This window comes from Strigops habroptila, chromosome 6 (genome assembly GCF_004027225.2).
Source record: "Strigops habroptila isolate Jane chromosome 6, bStrHab1.2.pri, whole genome shotgun sequence".
NCBI lineage: Eukaryota > Metazoa > Chordata > Aves > Psittaciformes > Psittacidae > Strigops > Strigops habroptila.
The window spans coordinates 5,818,895-5,837,586 of record NC_044282.2 but is presented as its reverse complement, the minus strand read 5'-3'; the positions used below and the strand labels follow the sequence as shown (position 1 = coordinate 5,837,586).

Below are 18,692 nucleotides of genomic sequence, written 5' to 3'. Positions count from 1 at the left end.
ACTTTAGCCTGGGTTTGGGTTTTTTTTTTTCAGCTTTTATACATGGGAATGAAAAATTATCATATTGAAAAAGTTAATTTTTTTTTCACCTTGAAGATCAGAACTGCTAATTTTTAAGCTACTTGTCAAGACTCAGGATTATTTTTATTTTTTTTTAAATCAAGATACCTGGACAATATAATCCAAATTTTCAAAGAAGCAAATGACCCCCACATTCAGTGGATATTATTACATGTCCTGCATAACTCTGACACCTTTTCCTATGGTAGCAGTGGAGAGCTGGCTGGAGGCTCACCGGGAAGAGCTCACTGCTCAGGCTCTGCTGAGTCCAAGAGCGCCAAGACTTCCTGTGCCTTGGATCTGGGGACATTAAGACTTCACTCCTTTTTTTCTTGCTGGTAAAAGACCAAGTGATTCATATCCTCACAGTCAACTCAGCATGAGTTTGGATTGCCAGAGGGGCATGGGGGATGTTGGTTTTATAGAATCATAGAATCATAGAATAGTTAGGGTTGGAGAGGACATTAAGATCATCTAGTTCCAACCCCCCTGCCATGGGCAGGGACACCTCGCACTAAACCATGTCACCCAAGACTACATCCAACCTGGCCTTGAACACTGCCAGGGATGGAGCATTCACAACTTCCTTGGGCAACCCACTCCAGTCCCTCACCACCCTCACAGTAAAGAACTTCTTCCTTATACCTAACCTGAGCTACCTCTGTTTAAGTTTGAACCCATTACCCCTTGTCCTATCACTACAGGCCCTAATGAAGAGTCCCTCCCCAGCATCCTTGTAGGCCCCCTTCACATATTGGAAGGCTGCTATGAAGAAGCAGTGATTCTTGTCAACTGGTTTATCAAAAACTGCTTTCTTTGTGACTCTGCTTGCTGGGAATCATTACATAGCAGATGAACTGCAGCCAAAAGCTAGGTTCACAAGTCAGAAAGGTAAATCTTTGAATGAATTACTTATTTCCCCTAATGGGCTGTTTGTGGCCTACAGAGGCTTTTATATGTGGATGACAGAGACGTCTTAAATTTGCCATCTAGGTCTACATTATCTCTTCAGTTATGTTAGGATTGGAGTGACTGGGGTGGATGAGTGGGGATGGGAGCTGTTGCTGGAGCTGGGGAAATCTCCCAGCTGTGCATTCCAGATCTGGGTGAACCTCATCTGCTCTCACATGCTGCGCAGTTGTGCAAAGTCACTGCAAGTTCAGTTCCCTGGGCTGGCATAATGCCTTTTAGAAAGTTCTAAGTTAAGACTTTGCAAAGCCATTGAGTCCAATAGGAATGATGTATGTAAGATCAGATGAATCTGTAATGCTCACTGCAGTTCGTAGAGGGCTGCACTCAGCAGTTTGATATAATTACCGCTGTCACTTTGTTTAGTTGCTTTAATTTACATAGCTTACTTTCGGTCACATAGATCAGTCTTTCCTAATGCCAAGCATATGTAAAACACTGCAATTATTATTTTTTTTTTTCTTAGCATTCATAATGTTAGTGGTATTTTCACATTCTGAAGTTCCATTGTATAAACACAAGATCCACTAAACTCATGAGGTTTTGGCTCCAGAAACATTAGATTTGTTTTTAGACACAGGCAAAATTTTCAAAATGGTCTAAAGGTTTTTGAGCCCAGTTCCCACTGGGAATTAATGTCCTATTGATTTCTGGGGGCTTTTGGTTGACCAGTCACTGAGTGGGTTTTAGAAGTACATTTTATCTTCTAATTTTTTATTTTGCCTCATTTTAAAAACATACATAATGATCATGCTATTGTAATCTCACACATATATATACAGAATAAAGCAGTTACATTGTTTGAGGGATTGGTGCCCTCATGTCTATATTGGTGCCCTTATTTCAAAATATCAGCATTGCTATCTGACTCACTAAGTACCTGAGAAATTGGCATGATTTCCTGGGATATAGAAACTACCCGGTCCTATGTGCTAACTGGAGAGCTCATCAGTTATGATGCAGATTTGATCTACTGTATATTCTACCGATCTCGATCTACTGCAAATTTCTGCTATAGATTTCTTCTTTAATTTGGTTTATGTTGGAAAGGAGGCAAAAAAAAAAAAAAATAAAATTTTGATGGTTCTTCAACAACCAGTGAAGATGACCTTGTAGTCTTGATTAGTTTTCAGAGAACTGGGCTCTATGTCATGGAGAACAACTAGTTTTTGCTTTTATTGACAGAGTCAGCTGAAATACGTTTGAGTCAATGTGCGCTAAAATTGAGCTATCTTTCAGCTAAGCTCAGGTGGCAACTGGAGCCTAAATTTGCCTCAGGTGGCTACTTTTATATTTGTGTTAAGGCAGAGAGACTAACCAGTGGAAAAAAAAAAACCAACAGTTTTTGCCCTTTCTATGCTGTACTTGAACAATTAGATTTGCATCTTACTGGTTAAGCAACCAGATCTATGCTGCAGAAATGCTCCCCCTTATATTATAAACTCTGTATTAGAGCTACAAGCAGGCAAGTGCAACAAGGTTAGAAATGGTTTTCATTCTAATCCCCTATTTTCAGCCATTCATTACTTACACATTTTAGGCTGAAATCTTCCATGCTTAGCTTCTACCAACATTTACTTTTCACCCATTAGAATACTATATGAGAAAAACAGTCTCTGTTATGAATGAATTCCTGCCACATTTTTTTAAAAAAATAATGTTATATACAATAAAATTTAGAATTTTAAATAGAAATTGGTATGGATATATTCATTACTTTGGAGTACATGATCCTTTTACTGTGAGGAAAACTAATTCTGAGTTAACTAAGCTTTAAGGATTCGCAAGTTGGCTTAGAGCACCACTAATGGTAGCTACAGTTAAAGAAAGGTGCTCTTATTGTACACAGTCTGTTGGTTTAGGAACAGATATTGCTTGGTAAAAACAGATACTGCTGTGAGTATTGTGAAGTATTACTTATTCACAATTGCCATGTTATACTTCCAGCTCTTAGCTTTGAAGAGAACTACAACTTAAATTATTTGGAATTTTTGCTTGTGAATTTGCAAGCTGTGCAAGAGAGGAGTGGTGACAGTAGTTGTAAATACACATTGGTTTGAATTCCAGCTGAGCACCTACCTTGTCTGCGATGCACATATGCATGTGTCTGTTTCTATAAGCATGTCTTGACATATTAGCTATTACAGCCGGAGAAGCAGCATGTGCAGTAAGTTTATATAATGCTTCCTATCCTATTCAAATCTGCAGCTGCAGATTCCCTGATGTGTGCAGAACTGTGCTCACTAGAGCTCTATTCTGATCGGTTGGAGTAACGTAAACAAAACTGTACAGTACTGTGGCCTATTCCAGAAACGAAAGAATCTTAATTTTACTTAATATTTTTTGTATGCAGCTTATGCTTCTCAGACTATGTCATCTTACATCAACCTTCTGGTACAAATGCAGATCGTGATACCCAAAACCGAACACCCATCTTCCCTGCAAAGAGCATTGTACCAGGAAGACAAACCGTTCGTGTGTTGGTTCACATGCATGTAAACCATCCTGTCACAGAGCTTCATGGGTGCCTAGTATAGACCAAATATTACATGGCTTTCTTTATTAAAGTCCATTTATATAGGTGCTTTCTGCCTTCAGGAAATTATACAACAAATACCATTTTATTGTAATGTGATTCTGTTGTTATAGATGTGGGTCAATCTATTTTTATGTGTGCTTATATAACTCAATTATTTGTTTCCAGCTGAAACTTGGCTTACATTCCACAGAGAAGAGCAACCCTGTTACTTGTCAAAGATTAAGTATTTTAATATAAATAAATGTATATATAGCATATACTCTTACTCATTCAGATATATTTAGGTAATATCTCTTTTTCATTGGATTGATGCTCAGAGCTATGTCATCCAACATAGGTGAAGTCAGAAATATTATGAATGGAAAGAGATCATCCATCATCATCATGCAGAAGACAGTTTTTTACAAAAGTTTCTGGACTGATAACTGTGGTTCAGATATTCACATAGCCTATAATGTTAAGCATGCAAGGGGGTGCAACTAGATGATCTTAAGGTCCTTTCCAACCGTAACTATTCTATGATTCTATGATTTTATGTATCTGAATTCACTGTATAGGTAATTAAAAGCAATAAACTTGTAAAGTATATGTTTAAATCCTACTCTAAGGAATGTTCTTCACACCATTGACTTTACAGAAAGCCTTAGCTCCAAGCTCAGCATGTAAGAGAGATGCCAGAAGTTAGCCATTAAGAATAGCCCCTAGATGAGGTTTGTAACAGTACCCTTGCACATCATCATCACTGTGATTATCTTTGTGATTAAAGAATATACATGGTGCTTTCAGAATGATTACATATTTATGAAATTATTAGTTACATCCATGTTTGCTCAGGTGAGTAGTGAGAGATGAAGACACTTTCTCTTTAGAGCCAAAACAGCAGTCCATCATTGGTGTTTAGCCAACAATCTCAACGTTCTTCTGTGCTTTCTTGGATACTAACAAGTTTTAAATGTTCCTTGGGAACTTGCCAACACCCTCGAATGCAGTATTTGTGCACTGCAAATCTAAAAGTCCTTCAGTTTTAACTGAATTTTTCCAGTTTAAATATTTGCAAGTTAGGTAAAATAGGGTAGATATGCTTCCCAGCACAGTACTATAATGATTATACGGCTCATGTTCCCATGTCACATCATCTTCTTTCTTAAGCCACCGAGGATTTTCGGTTTGCAAAAAATTCCCTGGGTGGATAAGAAGCTAGGAGGACTCGATGTAAAGTGTTACATGAAGCTTGCCTTGAAACATGTGAAAATGAACTAGTTTCAGCAAAAGTATATTTTCCTAAGTTCAGTTCCTCTTGAATGCTTAAGAGCATGCATCAGTTCTGTTATCACTGGATACTGAAATCAAATTATGTTGTGAGAAACTGTAAATGTAAACCAACATGAGTAGATTCTTCCATGAACAGGCACTAGCCTGCACAGACTACTAACGTACACAGTTCTGTACTCAAAGCGAAAAGAATATCCTGCCTGCTTTGTTGTGGTAGCCAGGAGACCGAGTTCTCCATTAAAACGTGTTTGTCGAACCTTGAAATCTGTAGCAAGCAGGTACTCACACCTGTTATTATTGTGCATAATTATTTTTCCAAGAATATTAGTTCACACTTTTCATTATTTTCTTGATAACAAATGAGATTTTGGTAGATTGATGTCCTAGCGTGAGGCGTTAGCACATAGCATAAAAGTCCAGAATGAGAACTCCCTTTTACTCACTGAAGCCACTATTTACATTTAGATATATCAATCCATGATAGCAAATATATAGCCACAATGCTCACTATTCAAACCCAGGAACTGTAAGAGTTGGATCCACAAAGCCTTATGAGTCAGGATTGGCAACAACAGAATATAATTTTTTCTGATTCTGAATAATCCATTTGTTGTCAGTCTCAGAACCAGGGCCCATTAATATTCTCTGTTGCTTGTCAAAGAGGGGAACGCTATTGCTGCGTGTCCACGTGACACGACGTCATTCGAAAAATGTTATGAAGGATGCACTTCTTGTTCTACAAGGGATGTTGGGCCTAACAGCAAACAGGAGAAGCTTTCTCTATTGCTTTAATTGCAGTCACATTTGGTAGGCCTAGCGGATACCTCTTCTGCTGCAACCCTAATTTTGAATTCTCGGGTAAGGAAAAACTCTCACCAATGTCCAAAAAAACTTTGTTCAGTATTTGCTCCAGCCTCGCTGCATTTCTGTTTTCCTTCTACTGCCTTTAACCATTGTCATCAGACTTCTGCATTAGCCAATTCAAGGAGAAATCTGATTGCTCGGAGTAAACCTGTGTGTTACCCACATACATCAAGTGTGTATTGCCTGTTATACGCAATCCGTCTTACATCATCAATGCCTATTTAAAACAAAGGGGTTTATTTACTTGTTGAAGGACACTATTAGATAAAAAGGACTGAAAATAAAGAAAGAAGAGTCCGCATGCATACTTTGAGTTGTCTGATCTTATGTCAAGTACAAGCAATATTTGGGATTCTTTCCTCTTCATCTACTGCTTCATCAATTCATATTTTATGAGGAATGTCCACATGTGGTTGTGAGTCACTAAGTCTGACACATGTTGCTCTAAAAACTGTTCTATTGCTCCCCAGGGAGAGCAAGTTAGAGCAAGTTCTCACTCTGCCATTGTGTCTTAAGGACCTTGGATGGGACTTCCTCCTCCTTTCCCTGTGTTGCCAGGCTTTGCTGTCCAATCAGACCCACAGGGTGAGCTATTTATTCCCTTCCAGATATTTTCAGCAACAGTTATGGATCTAGAAATTCTATCAACAATTATTAAAATAACCCCTTCATTTGTTGCATTTCAACAGAATTGTTTTCCACAAAAGGAGTGCAGGCTGCAACCCTTTCTCATTCAGCTTCTGTTCCCAAGTGATGTTTGTTCCCGTGCTGCCTCATCAATCTGCCGCCTTTGTGCTTATTTAAAAATACAGCCTTAGCTCTCAGAGTGACTACTAGCTTTTTGGATGACAGGTCTGGAGTATCCAGCTTGAACAGGCTTTCCAATGTAATGCTCTGCTGCAAGGCCGTTGTAATCTTACACATGGTTAGAGGTGAAGCCTTTTGCTAAGGGAAACGATAATGGCCCTTATATGCAGAATGTGGCCACACACCTTAGAAAAGAGCATGCAGGAATAGAGGTCTATGTCAAAAAGGGCTCTGAGGTGGCTGCCCTCTCCCCCACCCATAATCAATATATTTCTCATTACTACCCCTTCAAACTTCATCTAGTAAACTCCATTTTTAATGACTGCAAATCTCCTGCTGTTCCAGCTTTTCCTGATGCAGGTTCCCTCCCTTCTTGCCCCTTTCCTTCCTTGCCCCCTCCCACTCTGTTTGCCCCTTTCCACAATGTTTGTCCTGCTCTGTGGTAAGTCTCTCTTAGTACTCCTCACCCTCCCATAGGACCTTTATTCTTGCCAATTTCTTTTGGCCTATCATCCATTCCAGATTGCACAGTCTCTGCTGTACCTTTGTACTCCTCCTCCCTACCACTTGAAAAAGTGCCGTCTCCGCCTTCCCTCAACTGATTCAAGATTTTGCCAGTGCTCCAAGCCGTTCCCTAATGCCTGACCCACATGTCCAAGCTTCTAATTTCAATCGTCTCCTGGCACAAGAGTCCTCATCAATATTCCCAATAGAGGTCCTAATTTGCATTTGACTCACTCTCACAAACAACTTCTGCTTTTATACTTCATTATTCCAGCCCAAGTCTTCCCAAACTTTTCACAGGCAACATGGCTCTAGATTCACTTCACACTGGATGACAATCCCGTAACTTTGGTGATTTATTTGAATTCCTTCAGGATGAAGACCACCTCTGGAAATCTTTGTAGTCTTGCAACTTTGATGAAATCTTTGAAACACCTACTTCACAATGTCTCAAAACTCCCAGTCTCTAGAAACAAGCTCTCCAAAGCTGCACCTAGAGAGCATCCAGGTGCATACTGGGCTGAAACCTTCCTGGAAAACACTGCAGTTTCTTTCAAGTACTCAGACTCAAGCTTCTCTCTCAGGAAAAAAGACTGTTACATACCCAAGTCTCACTCTGGTATGGAGTTGGGATGTGGCCAGGGCACACATTCAAATTTTAAAGCTAGGAAATAATACTGGCTCTCCAGTTTAGCATGGCATCTGAATCAACTTTGATAATTATTGTGAGCTTAGTGGCAAAAACCACTCAGTTCTATTGAAAATGACTTGGTCATTATTTCTTCACATCTACAGGGACACCAAGTTCCCTGAAGAGGAGAGAGCACTGCCAAGAGGAACTGGAATCACCATAGACTGCAATTTGCCTGTCTTTCTTACTAGACAGGCACACACACCATCTCTTCTCAACCCCAGTTTCTTAATGCATTTACACTTCTATTTTCCTGGCTTAGAGTTTTATACACAACATAGCATACCAACATTTTTTTGCCAGTGGGTATTTTTTTGCCTCAAGCCCTTTTTCCTGTCCCCCTGACTTGGCTTCGGGAGGAATCAAGTGGCAGACTGGTGACTGTCGCCGGTGAGAAAGGTCACACAATTTGCTGCACAGGCTGCTAGAAGGGTGATAAAATGTTATGTGCAGGCTACGTTTGAGAAATAAGGCCATCTTTAAGGCATCTTAATCTGTACTGCAGAAACCAAGAAGTGCTATGTAATTGGGATTTGGAAGCCATGTGTATGGATGTTCATGCACATGCTCTTAGAAAAATAATCAGTATCTTGCTACAGCACAAATACCTATTCAGTGACTTACAAGAATACTTATAGACCAAATTTAGCTACGCCAAAATCTGTCATTAAACATACTGCCAAAATCATATTAAACGCCATACTTACTTATAGAAAACAAGTGTTCAAAATCCTCCATCTTCAGAATACAGATGGAAGTCTAGTATAAAATAAAATGGCAACAGAACTAATGTTTAAAGAGCATATTTGAATAACATTCTACCTATTTTTACATGATAAATTTTTATTGACAAAATAATGGGCTTATTATACATCATGAGCTGCCACAATATAATTAAGGCAAGGATCGAAGAAGAGAACAAAAGGTACCTTTATTAATTTCCCAAGTTACTTTAATCAAAGGGCTATCCATTTGAAACTACTGATCCAATAAGTCAGCTATACCCAGGTTCAAGTACTTCGTTTCAGTTCTGACTTCCAATGTATATCCTTCAAGGAGCTTTTTCACCTGTGTCTTCATCTTTTGTAAGGGGCTACACTCCTATGACTTCTGCAAGTACGTTAGATGGATTATATTATAACAGGGTTTTATGAGTTCTATGTTTCCCTTGAAGATTTTCAAAGGAAAAGGGACAAAGTCTTTCAAGCATAAATAAAATAACTGCAGATAACTCATCATTTGTATTCTTATAAATGCCTCTTCGTAACAGGGTATGGTACACCCTCCCCCAAAACCTCAATGTCATCTGGAGAAATAATTAGTACAGGTTGAGCATCCTAAAGAGTTTTAAATAGTACCAAATTGTATCATTCCTTAACTGTCTTCTGCAGAGCCCAGCTAATTTAAGGCTACAATAGTATAATCTAGTTATTTGGCAACTATCTGCATAAAACCATTTCAATAACATTGGGAAATAATTTTCAGAAATGCACTGAATGGCTTCAGTTACAGTTTATTCTTTGTTTCTAACCCATGAATTTCCTCAGCTGAGAGTTCACTGGTGGAAAGTAGGAATTTTCTCATCCTTTACTATATTTTGCATCTGTGTTTTAGAAGAGTTTAAATGTATGTTATCACTAATCATTACAATTAGGTTAATACTGTTTTCTGTAATTAGTTTCTAATGAACATATGTTCATTGACAAAAACTGCAGCCTACATGCAATGCCATTTGAGCTGAAGCGGCGTGAGAAATGCTCGTCATAAAATAGCTGCCATGTATTGTGCCTAGGCACCAATCCTGCAAACACTTAGGGGTGAGCCCATTTTACTGTTGTGAGGAAAAATTGATTTAAATAAATAGAAACTCTCAAGATAGTATGGTAAAATTCTAAGTGAAGTCGTGTCTAAATTGTTTCAGCATGGAGGGAGGAGAGTTGCCAAGTGTGATTCTTAAATATTTTAATACACACTCGGAAGTAAATGCTCTACTGAACAGAAGCTGAGACTGAGAAGTCCTTTCAGAGAAGGAGCACCTCTATCCTGTGTCCAGTGCAATGCTGTCCCTATCATGGGATACTACTACAATAGAATGAATATCCTCAATAGCAAAAAGGTTGCATTTGGTCTTGTATAAACCATTTTATTAGTGAGCCTGACTTTGCAGGTGAGCATTTTGGCCATGTATTTATTTCTATTGATATTTAATGCTGATACTTGTTCCTGGATATTTATTAGTATTTATTAGTATTTCTGTTGTAGTAATCAAGAGAAAGCTTGGATGCTGATCATGACTGGGATTAACATAACACATATTGAGATTTGAGAGTTATTTTAAGGGATATATAATACTAAGCCAAACTATTAAAAATTAGAAATTCACTTTGCCATTTTTTGCCTTAAGGATGTAGTCACCTCAGGGAGATATTCTGTGGTTTAAAAAAACCCACTAGGATTAGTATAATTAAGGTTATGCTCTGTGTTGTTTTACACTTTGCCTGAAACTATATATATTTTTATGCACACACATTTTTAAAAGTGTATATATATATACACACTATCACCTGGTTGTGATCCATCCTCCTTTCTCCCTCTCCCCCAGCCTAGTTAGGCCTCATGTAGGTCTATTTCGCCTAGTGTCCTTTTGCATAACTGACCTCCTTGTAGGTGAAGGAAGTCCACCGAGGCCAAACCCATCAAATAAGGAGGGCCTTCAGTTTTTGCTGTTTTCTGAGCAACAACAAGTGACAGAAAATAAATGCTGAAAACGGTATTCTGGTATTTTTCTTTGGGAATGCAGGGCAACGATGGAGAGAATCCAGGCAGGTGGCACATCGGAAACTACTTTTAGTGTGGAAGCGGGCTAGGTTTTAAATGAGACGAGGCGCATCCTAAGGACCATGCTGAGTAACTCTGCGTTCCTGGGGCGCCCGAGGAGCCCGGCTGCGGGCGGCCCGGTCTCGGACCTGCCCCGGTGACCTCTCACTGGAATCGGAGAGAGCAGCGCCCTCCCCCCCACGCCAGCGCCCCGCTCCCACCGCCGGGGCAGAACTGTCCCACCGCTGCCTCGGGTCCGTTTCACGGAGAGGACGGGGCCCAGTCCCCGGCCTGAGCAGCACCTGGCAGGGCGGCCGAGGCCCAGCCGCACAGTCCCTCTCCCCCAGAAGTGCGAGGCATTATTTTTGAAAGCGCCCAAAATAGCGCGCGGCTGCTGCACAAGTCTCCTTATTATTCCTCCGGCGTCGGCAGTAAATCAGGGGAGATGATGCACCTCCGCCGAAGCCGCTGGCGGCGGCCGGGGTTTTGGGGAGGGCGACGGTTGCCGCCGGTGGCCGGTGGCCAGTGGCGGCTGCCGGAGCTGGGGCGCAGCGGCAGCGCGGGCGAGGGAGGAAGAGCCGCGGCGGCGGCGGCCGTTTCCCCTTTCCCCAGCCCCGGCTCGGCGGGCGCATGCTCACTGGTGCCCGCAGCCCTGGACCATATTTGTCAGAACTACTCGAGAGACGGAGAAAAGAGAGAGAATTTGGGGGGGTAAGGAGCGGCGGGTTCCGAGCTAATCCGCCAGCCGGGCAGGGAGCGGCAGCGGCGAAAGCTGGCGATGGGGTTTGATTTTCCCCCTCGGTGAGAATGAAAGTTGGGAGAGAGCGCGAGAGATAAAGGGAGAGGCGCACCTCCTCTCCCTCCCTTACGAAACGTATCTGGGGAAGGGGAGGGGGCTTCTCCCCCACCACCTCGGGCGGGGAGGATGGAAGTTAATGCCGGGGAAAGTGGGCAAGTGACTCGCAAGTGGCTGGGGAGCGGCTGGGGCACCGGGGACCGCACTAAATCATAAGTGTGCGAGTGTGAAAGAGGAACAAAAGAAAGAGAGGTGCCTGGTATTTCTTTTTCTCTTCCCAAACACACGAAGGGAGTACATGGGTAGATGTATGCGCTGTGTATTTATATACACACACGGGCACGCACGCACGTATGTGTATGTACATATATATATATCTACGGGGGAGGGAGCTGTGGAAATGTGTTGGGGGGGGTCTTTTTGGGGGGTGGGGGGGAGTTGGTTCCGAAGGGAGGGGGAAGGGAAGGGGAGAGACATTTTGCAGACTTGCCCCACCAATGAGCTTGTCAGTTGGCTCCATTTAATGACACTTACGGGGCACCGCCGCGCTGTTGGGAACAATGTGATGCGGGTGCAGCGGCGGGGTGGCGGGGGGGGGGGACGCGGACACGGACACGGGTGTGCGTGTGAGCGCCGGGCGGGGAGCGAAGGAGGGGGGGAGGGAAAGAAGGAAGGAGGGAGGGGGCTCGCTGCCACCCGAGCCCCCCCTCTCCAGCCCCGGCTCTTTGTTCACACAGACTGAAGGACGGGGAGAAGTGCGGGCTGCGAGGGGGCAATGCGCGGCGGAGAGGGGTGTGAAGCAGCCCCGGGTTGTTTTTCGGTCGGAAGCGGCGGGAGGTGGCGGCTGCCGGGATATACCGGTTGAATGTGCCGTGGGTCCCCGTGTGCGAAGGCCTCTTAAGCGCGCAGCGGAGAGAGTTTGTGTTTTCCGTCGCTCCTGCACTTTGTGTGATTGTGTGCGAGAGATATTTAAAATATAATCATCTCCCAATTTCCGCCATTTTGGGGAAAGTTTGCACACACATACACATACCAAAAAAAAAAAAAAAAAAAAAAAAGCTTCTAGCCTTTTTTTTTTTTTTTTTTTTTTCTTAAAGAGGCGAAAAAAAAAAAGTCTTTAGCTCGAGTGCTCAGTTCCTGCCTCTGTGCGGTGCGTGCGCGGCGCTCGCTGCGCTGCGGCAGACACGCGAGGCGGCGGCGAACGGCCCCTGCCCGCTCCGGGCTGCGGGCGGCGGCGGGGCCGGCGCCTGTCACCGCCGGCGGCTCCGCGGGCCGGCCTGGGGGGCTCCCGGGGGCTGCCTCGGGGTGCCGGCGGTGTATGTGAGTGCACATACACGTGAGTGCGCATTTTGCTGGGGGGGGGGTGAGGGGGGCTGGGGGCAGGGAATAGGACGCGGCTTTCCTGTGAAGTTGCGCGCTCTCGGCTGGAGTGTGGCCGGGCTGGGGGAGCGGCCCCCGCGCACACGCCCGTCTCTCCCTCCCCGTCCCCGCAGCCGGTGCACATAACAACAGGATATGGGCACACTTGTTCTCGCTAACGTGTGTGAGGCGGTGTTTTGTTGGCGGGGGGGAGGCGGAAAGCGATTTTTTGGGGGTTGGAGGCGGACGACGGGAAAGCGCTCCCGCGGAGCCGGGGCTCGGGAGAGGCCGCCGGGGCGGCAGCGCCCGAGGCGGGGGGCGCCGCGGCGGGGCCGCAGTGGAGCCCGCTCCCCACCGCCATGGCTTCCCCCCCCCCCCGCCTCCCCGTCGGAGCGGGCGCACACGAGAGCGTGAGAGAAAAAGTTGCAGCGCGGGGCCGGGCGCTGGCGGCTGCGGGGCCGGCGGGGGGCGAGCCCTCGGGGGGCGGCGTGTGCCCGCCCCGCCCGCGGGAAGGGGCGACCTCGCCGCCGAGGGATGCCCGGGGGTCGGCTGCGAGCGGCCGGGGAGCAAACCCCCGCAGTCCCCTAGGAAAAAAGAGCTCGCCCCCCTCCTCCTCTTCCTCCTCCGCGCTGGGGGAGGGGAGGAGGGAGTAGAAGGTAATATTTTTTTCAATTTTCAAATATTATTTTTTTTTTCCTTTCCACCAGGAAAGAGGCTCCTTTTCCCGGATCCCGTTCTCGGGGGGGCGGAAGGAGGCGGGGGGGGGGGGGTGGGAAGGAAAAAAAAAGCCAAGGACCCGGTAAACAAGCAGAGTCCCTCTCTCGTTGTGCAACTTCCTCAGGAACACTTTAACACCCAGTTCCTCTCCCACCCCCCCGCACGGCGCTTGCCCCCTCGCCGGGCAGGGGCACTCACCCTCCGCTCCCTTTAATTGCTCCCAGAGGGGGTGTGTTGTAGGGAAGGCAAATTCAGGAGACAAACGGAACAACTTGAGAACCGCTTTCCCCAAGCGCTCCTCGCAGGAGGCGGCCGGGCGGGCGCTTTTGTCTCGGCGGTTCTGTCCGAGCCTGGGGAAGACGCGGACCTGAGCCCGGGTTTTCTCCAGAAAGTTTCAAGTGCAGCAAAAACACGCCGCAAAACTGGCCAAGGAGGGACCTCTGGTGGTAGGCCGCGGGCTGCCGGCGCCGTGGAGCGGCGGCCGCGCCCGCCGGGCCTCGCCGCCGCGTTCCGGCTGCCGCGCCGCTCCGCTCCGCCGCGCCGGGAGGGAGGGAGGGAAGGCGGGAGGGAGGGCGGCAGGGCCGGCTCCGGGGCGGCCGCGGCCTGGGCCCGCCGGCTCCGAGCCGCCTCGCCGCGGGTGGGCCCGGCCCACGGCCTGCGTGGGGAGCGGCGCGCCCCGTGGCCGTGTCGCTTGTCCCGGTGAAAAGCGCGGTGCGAGCGGCAGCGGGTAGCGCGGCTGGGGAAGGAGGCCCCTGGAGATGCGGCAGTCTCCGCGGGTGGTGAGGGCCACAGCCTCCTCGGTGGTGTTTAATTACCTGTGCTTAATTAATAGCATGGGGGGGGGGGTATGTTTAAGCTTTGCAGTGGAGGGAACCACGAGTTCCATTTTCAGTTTTGTTCTATTTTCCTTCTTAATTTCCCTCGTATAGTTGAGTGGCGTTGGACTGACCATTTTTGCTGTTTGTTTCTACTCATGAATGGTGAATCAGGTGGTGAGCATAAATAAAACTCGGGATACAAAAACTTCAGCGTGTGCCGTTTTCGGAAATAGTCTGCATTCAGGATCGTGACACAGTTTTCTTAATGCAAATTTAAAAGCTGTTCAGGAAACTGGTGCGTTTTACCAAGGAAGTTATCAGGTTCACAGAAGTTTGTGTGATGAATATCTGTCAGAGAGAAACTCCCTGAAACCGGCAGCTGAAGGCAGTAAAGCACTCTGCTTAAATCGGGTGGTGCGGGTATTCGCTTTTTCCTGGTGTGATTTCAGCAGCTTTGACTGTGATGCAGTTGGTCTTCTCCTGAACTGGTGCTCTAATGAAGGCGTCCAAGCCAATCATCTTGGATGGTTTTTGTTGACAGTTGGGCAATTGCAGTGAACTCTGGTTTTGTGTGTTGTAGTGCTGTATGTTTCACCTCCAATTTAATGAGTTTTTCTAGTGTTGTTTTTAAAAGTTCTAGTAACTTAAGAAAACGATTATGTGATGAGTCCTTTTCCTCTGACTTGTTCAGTTTTATTAGGCATCGCCTATTCTGTGAAGAAAGGCTGTTGGCTTTTTGTGGGCTATTCCATTTACTCTCTGGGTTTTTAAATACTGCTAGTAAGAAGGATGATGGATTGCAAGTGGTGGGTGTGAGGAACCAGTGATTACCTGGCATGGGGCTTCCTGAGAAGAGTGATAGTGTGTGTGCATAGTTGTGGCTTATTAGTGCTCTAGTAGTAGGACCGCCTATCACAATGGGAGAATCGAGCTCTTTATGAGGGAGAAGGGAAGGTCTATAAATGCAGTAACCTGTTGAGTGTATTTAGGAGCTAGAAAAAGGTGAATTAATTGTTAAAGGACAGCAGAGCTCATGGAAGCTGCCGAGAGCTGGCAGAAGAAGAAGAGTAGGGCACGAGTCGGGCAAAAGGAGCCTTTGGATGTATATTGAATTAACTTGGTGTAAAAAATAACAATTTGAAATAGGTCAGGTGATAATTCAGTGAGAAGATTTGGTGCGTCACAGTTCTTCTCGAGGAGGTGTCTGCACAGGGAAGAGGACACAAATACAAAAAGGCGGAAGTTTTCTGTAACTTTCTGTGCCTGGTTCAAGGAATTAAGAGAAATCAAGACTTTTCAGAGTTGTACTCAAGTATTGCTATCTGAGTAGGTTAAACCTCCACCCGGGCCTGCACACAGTAACAGGAATAAAGGAGTCATGAAAGCATTGCAGAGGAAATGCTTTTTTGGTGTGAGGTGCAGGTTCTTTATGAACAAGATGAAAGTCGTCAGTGGTTTGTTTCATTAGATGATGGGATAGCTTTGGTATTGGGTAACTGTTGTTACTATAGAGTTCTGTGGATATTTGAAAATGAGGTGGTAGATGAAGGCTTCGTGTAACTGTGTTACCCAGTTTCTTTCTAGCGATGCTACAGCAATACCTATGTTAGCTTGTTGACAAAGGTAAGACTCGGGTGAGGACAGCATGAACCTCCTTTAGCACTGGTGCAGACTCAGGCTTCACAGCATTTTGAATGTGTCTGTGACCACATTTGTTCTGTGAGGAAAAAGGTTTCAAGCTGAAGTATTGGGAAGCAGGAACAAACAGACATGATACCCCTGGAGAATCTAGCAGGCAGAAGAGTAGCAACAGGTAAAAGAAGAGGAAATAATGCTGAAAGGACATCATCAACAGGAAATCTGGTCCATTTTCTGTTACAAGTGTTCAGAATGGCAAAGTTTTTTAAGCTGGTGTCCCTTTGTGAGTACGTATAGAAGCTAAGTATCTCATCTATAAATTAACTTGTAATAAACTTCATAAGCAACTGGCAAAATAGTAAAATTTACTCAAACAGCTCTTCAACATACAGAATAGAAACATGGCAGAACTAGTAGAGTAGTTCCTAAACAACAAAAAATGAGACTTGGAAGGAAATGTGTAATCTGCAGATATTTTTTTTAATGAAATATAAAAATAGTTGAATCATTGAACAGGTATAAAGCAAAGCGTATATTAAAATGTGGTGGATGGCCTCAAAGCATTTTACTATTTCCTGCACTGTTCTTCTTGTGGTTGTTTTTCTTTCAGTGAAGAATCAGGTGCAAAAAGATGAAGGGTGATAAAAAAACAAGTGTTGGGTGCACCCAGGCCAAAGAGGGGATTGGGAGGAGAAAAGCAGAGCTTGCCCTTCTGGGTTTACAGTGAGTTGGCTTTGATTTTGCTGTCATCGTGAAGCCAGCTTAATACGAAGTCTCTCTGAAGCAGATGCAGCTTAAGATGTGAGGGGGTATTTCTGCTTTGTGTGGCTTCGGCGGTGTAACAGGTCAGTCCTGGTAGTATTCACATTCTTAGGTCAAGTAAAGCTGAAGCTGAGCATCCACTTGTCCCTTGGTGCCTGGAAGTGAGTAAGTGTATTTGCAGATCTGGTACACCAAGTTGTCCCCTTGTGATCTGCTTTGTTTTCCTGATTTATTGTGTAGGGGAAATGTGTCCTTGTAGCCCGTGGGTGCCACACCAATCAGCCCCCTCCTTGGAGGTGCCCAAAATAACCATCTGTGATGTTAGGATAAAAAACTCACCTGTTGCCTTTGTTTCTGAACATCCATCAGTGGTGGTGTCACCCGGCCTTGTGGGGAAGAGGGACCATGCCTCGGCTCTGTAAGGACTTCTGTTTGTTCCTTGGACCTCACCCTTGGTGCTGCTGGCCGAGACCTGCTCTGGCTCCACATACACAGTTTTGCGAGAACACAGTTCTCGCAAGAGCTGTTGGCTGGGGAGAGGACCAGCAAGGGGGAAATCTGCTAAGCTATCCTGTCATGGTGGCTGCAGAAATCCTAAAAAGTAAAAATAAAGAGTACATAGGGATGCATGAAAAGAAAAAGACATGCCATTGCAGACCGGTTATGCCAGTCTGGCAGTGCTGACTGGTGGCTTTGCTGCAGAAATCTCCTGTCTCTGCTGCCCAGTGACCTGGTCTCGTGTTGGCCCCGCTGGTTAGAAATCATACAGACATTTCACAGGTGGCATCTTAGATTTTCAAAATTTGGCTAGGTGTCAGGTAGTTTTTTAAAGCGCTGACTGAAAAAAAGTATCCTATTACTTTTTTATGCATTCACTACATAACCCTATAATTATTTCAAAAACTACTTGTAAGCTTAATTGGCATATTCTCTCCTGTTCCTTTGCTTTACATCTTTGGAGAGACTTTCACCAGATGAAAGTATCTAATTTTTAGTGCTGTTATTAAGTATCTCCTCTGTGAGGGACTCATTTACTGTTGAACCAGTTGGCAAAAATAAAGTTCTTTCTAAGGGATGTGGCTAATCTTATTTTACATGCTTGCTTATTTTAATTCATTTATTACATATGTCTAAACCAAAGTTGATGTTGAAATATTAACATGCAGCAAACTCCTCTATAAATGTTATAGCTTATGTCTGTGAAGACTGAGATACAGCTACATCCCTAATAGTAGATTTTGGAGATGCTTTTGGAAGATGACTGTTCCAAGTTCTTACTTTTATGTCCTTTCCTTCATGTCAAATGGCATTCAGTGATAGGCATAGGAACAGTACTGTACTTACTTTGCCTCATTAATCTAGTATTATTATTTATCTAGTTATTTGAGTATTTTTACTACTTTTCTGGAAGTGTAGCAACAGAAATGATAGCAAATGAAATCATTATGGAAGGAGTTACACTGGTTCAAAGAACTACATCAGAGCTTTAAAAACAAAAATGAGTAGATAAGACATTCTGTAGTTTGTTCTGTGATTTAGATGTATACATTGCGATGATTTCATCCTTTTTTAGTATCTTATTGCCGTAACAATTTGACTGGTCTCTATCTCGCTCCTTATTACCATTAGCAGAGGGAAATAGTCCTATCTTTTATCTGTTCAAAATCAACAAAGCTGGAAACCGATATTTTGTTAAATGTTACTCCTTTTGGTGAATTAATTTCTACCTGCGTTGCCCTGTGACCTTTTCATCTCCACCAAGAACACTTGTGAAGGCTGCAGAGTGTGAAAGTACACATTGTGTCTTTGATGTAGAGTTAATTTTAAAAGGAAAACACTAATGAATACCTTATCAAACACTGGAATATGTTATTATTGCTGATTGTTACCTGGGGAAACTTTGTTAGGTGTAAATAAGTTAAAATCTGTACATTTTCTTGAGAGAAGTATGCTCTGAACATTTTTGAATATTTTTTTTTACTTTCACAGTTCGCATCCTGCCTAAGTAGGCTGGGCTCTAAATTTTCTTTTTTCCGATGTCATTTTTTCCCAAGTGTTTCTGTTGCAAAGTGTGTCTAT

The 18,692-nt window shown here is 44.3% G+C and overlaps 2 protein-coding genes across 8 annotated transcripts in view; one reads left to right on the top strand and one right to left on the bottom strand.

The window, feature by feature from the left end:
* Positions 1-13,778, bottom strand: part of TMEM244 (transmembrane protein 244) — a 39,904-nt gene extending 26,126 nt beyond the window's left edge. Inside the window, exon 1 of the mRNA XM_030490247.1 lies at positions 13,594-13,778. The gene's annotated coding sequence lies outside the window, so the exon portion shown is untranslated. The remainder of the gene's footprint in view (positions 1-13,593) is intronic.
* Positions 11,067-18,692, top strand: part of L3MBTL3 (L3MBTL histone methyl-lysine binding protein 3) — a 79,776-nt gene continuing 72,150 nt past the window's right edge. Inside the window, exon 1 of one of the 7 annotated variants that reach the window (XM_030490240.1) lies at positions 11,067-11,234. Coding sequence is in view for 1 of the 7 variants with exons in the window: in XM_030490239.1 (XP_030346099.1) it covers positions 11,302-11,324 (23 nt within the window). In the remaining 6 variants the exon portion in view is untranslated. The other 6 variants (XM_030490239.1, XM_030490242.1, XM_030490243.1 and 3 more) reach the window with 6 other exon arrangements.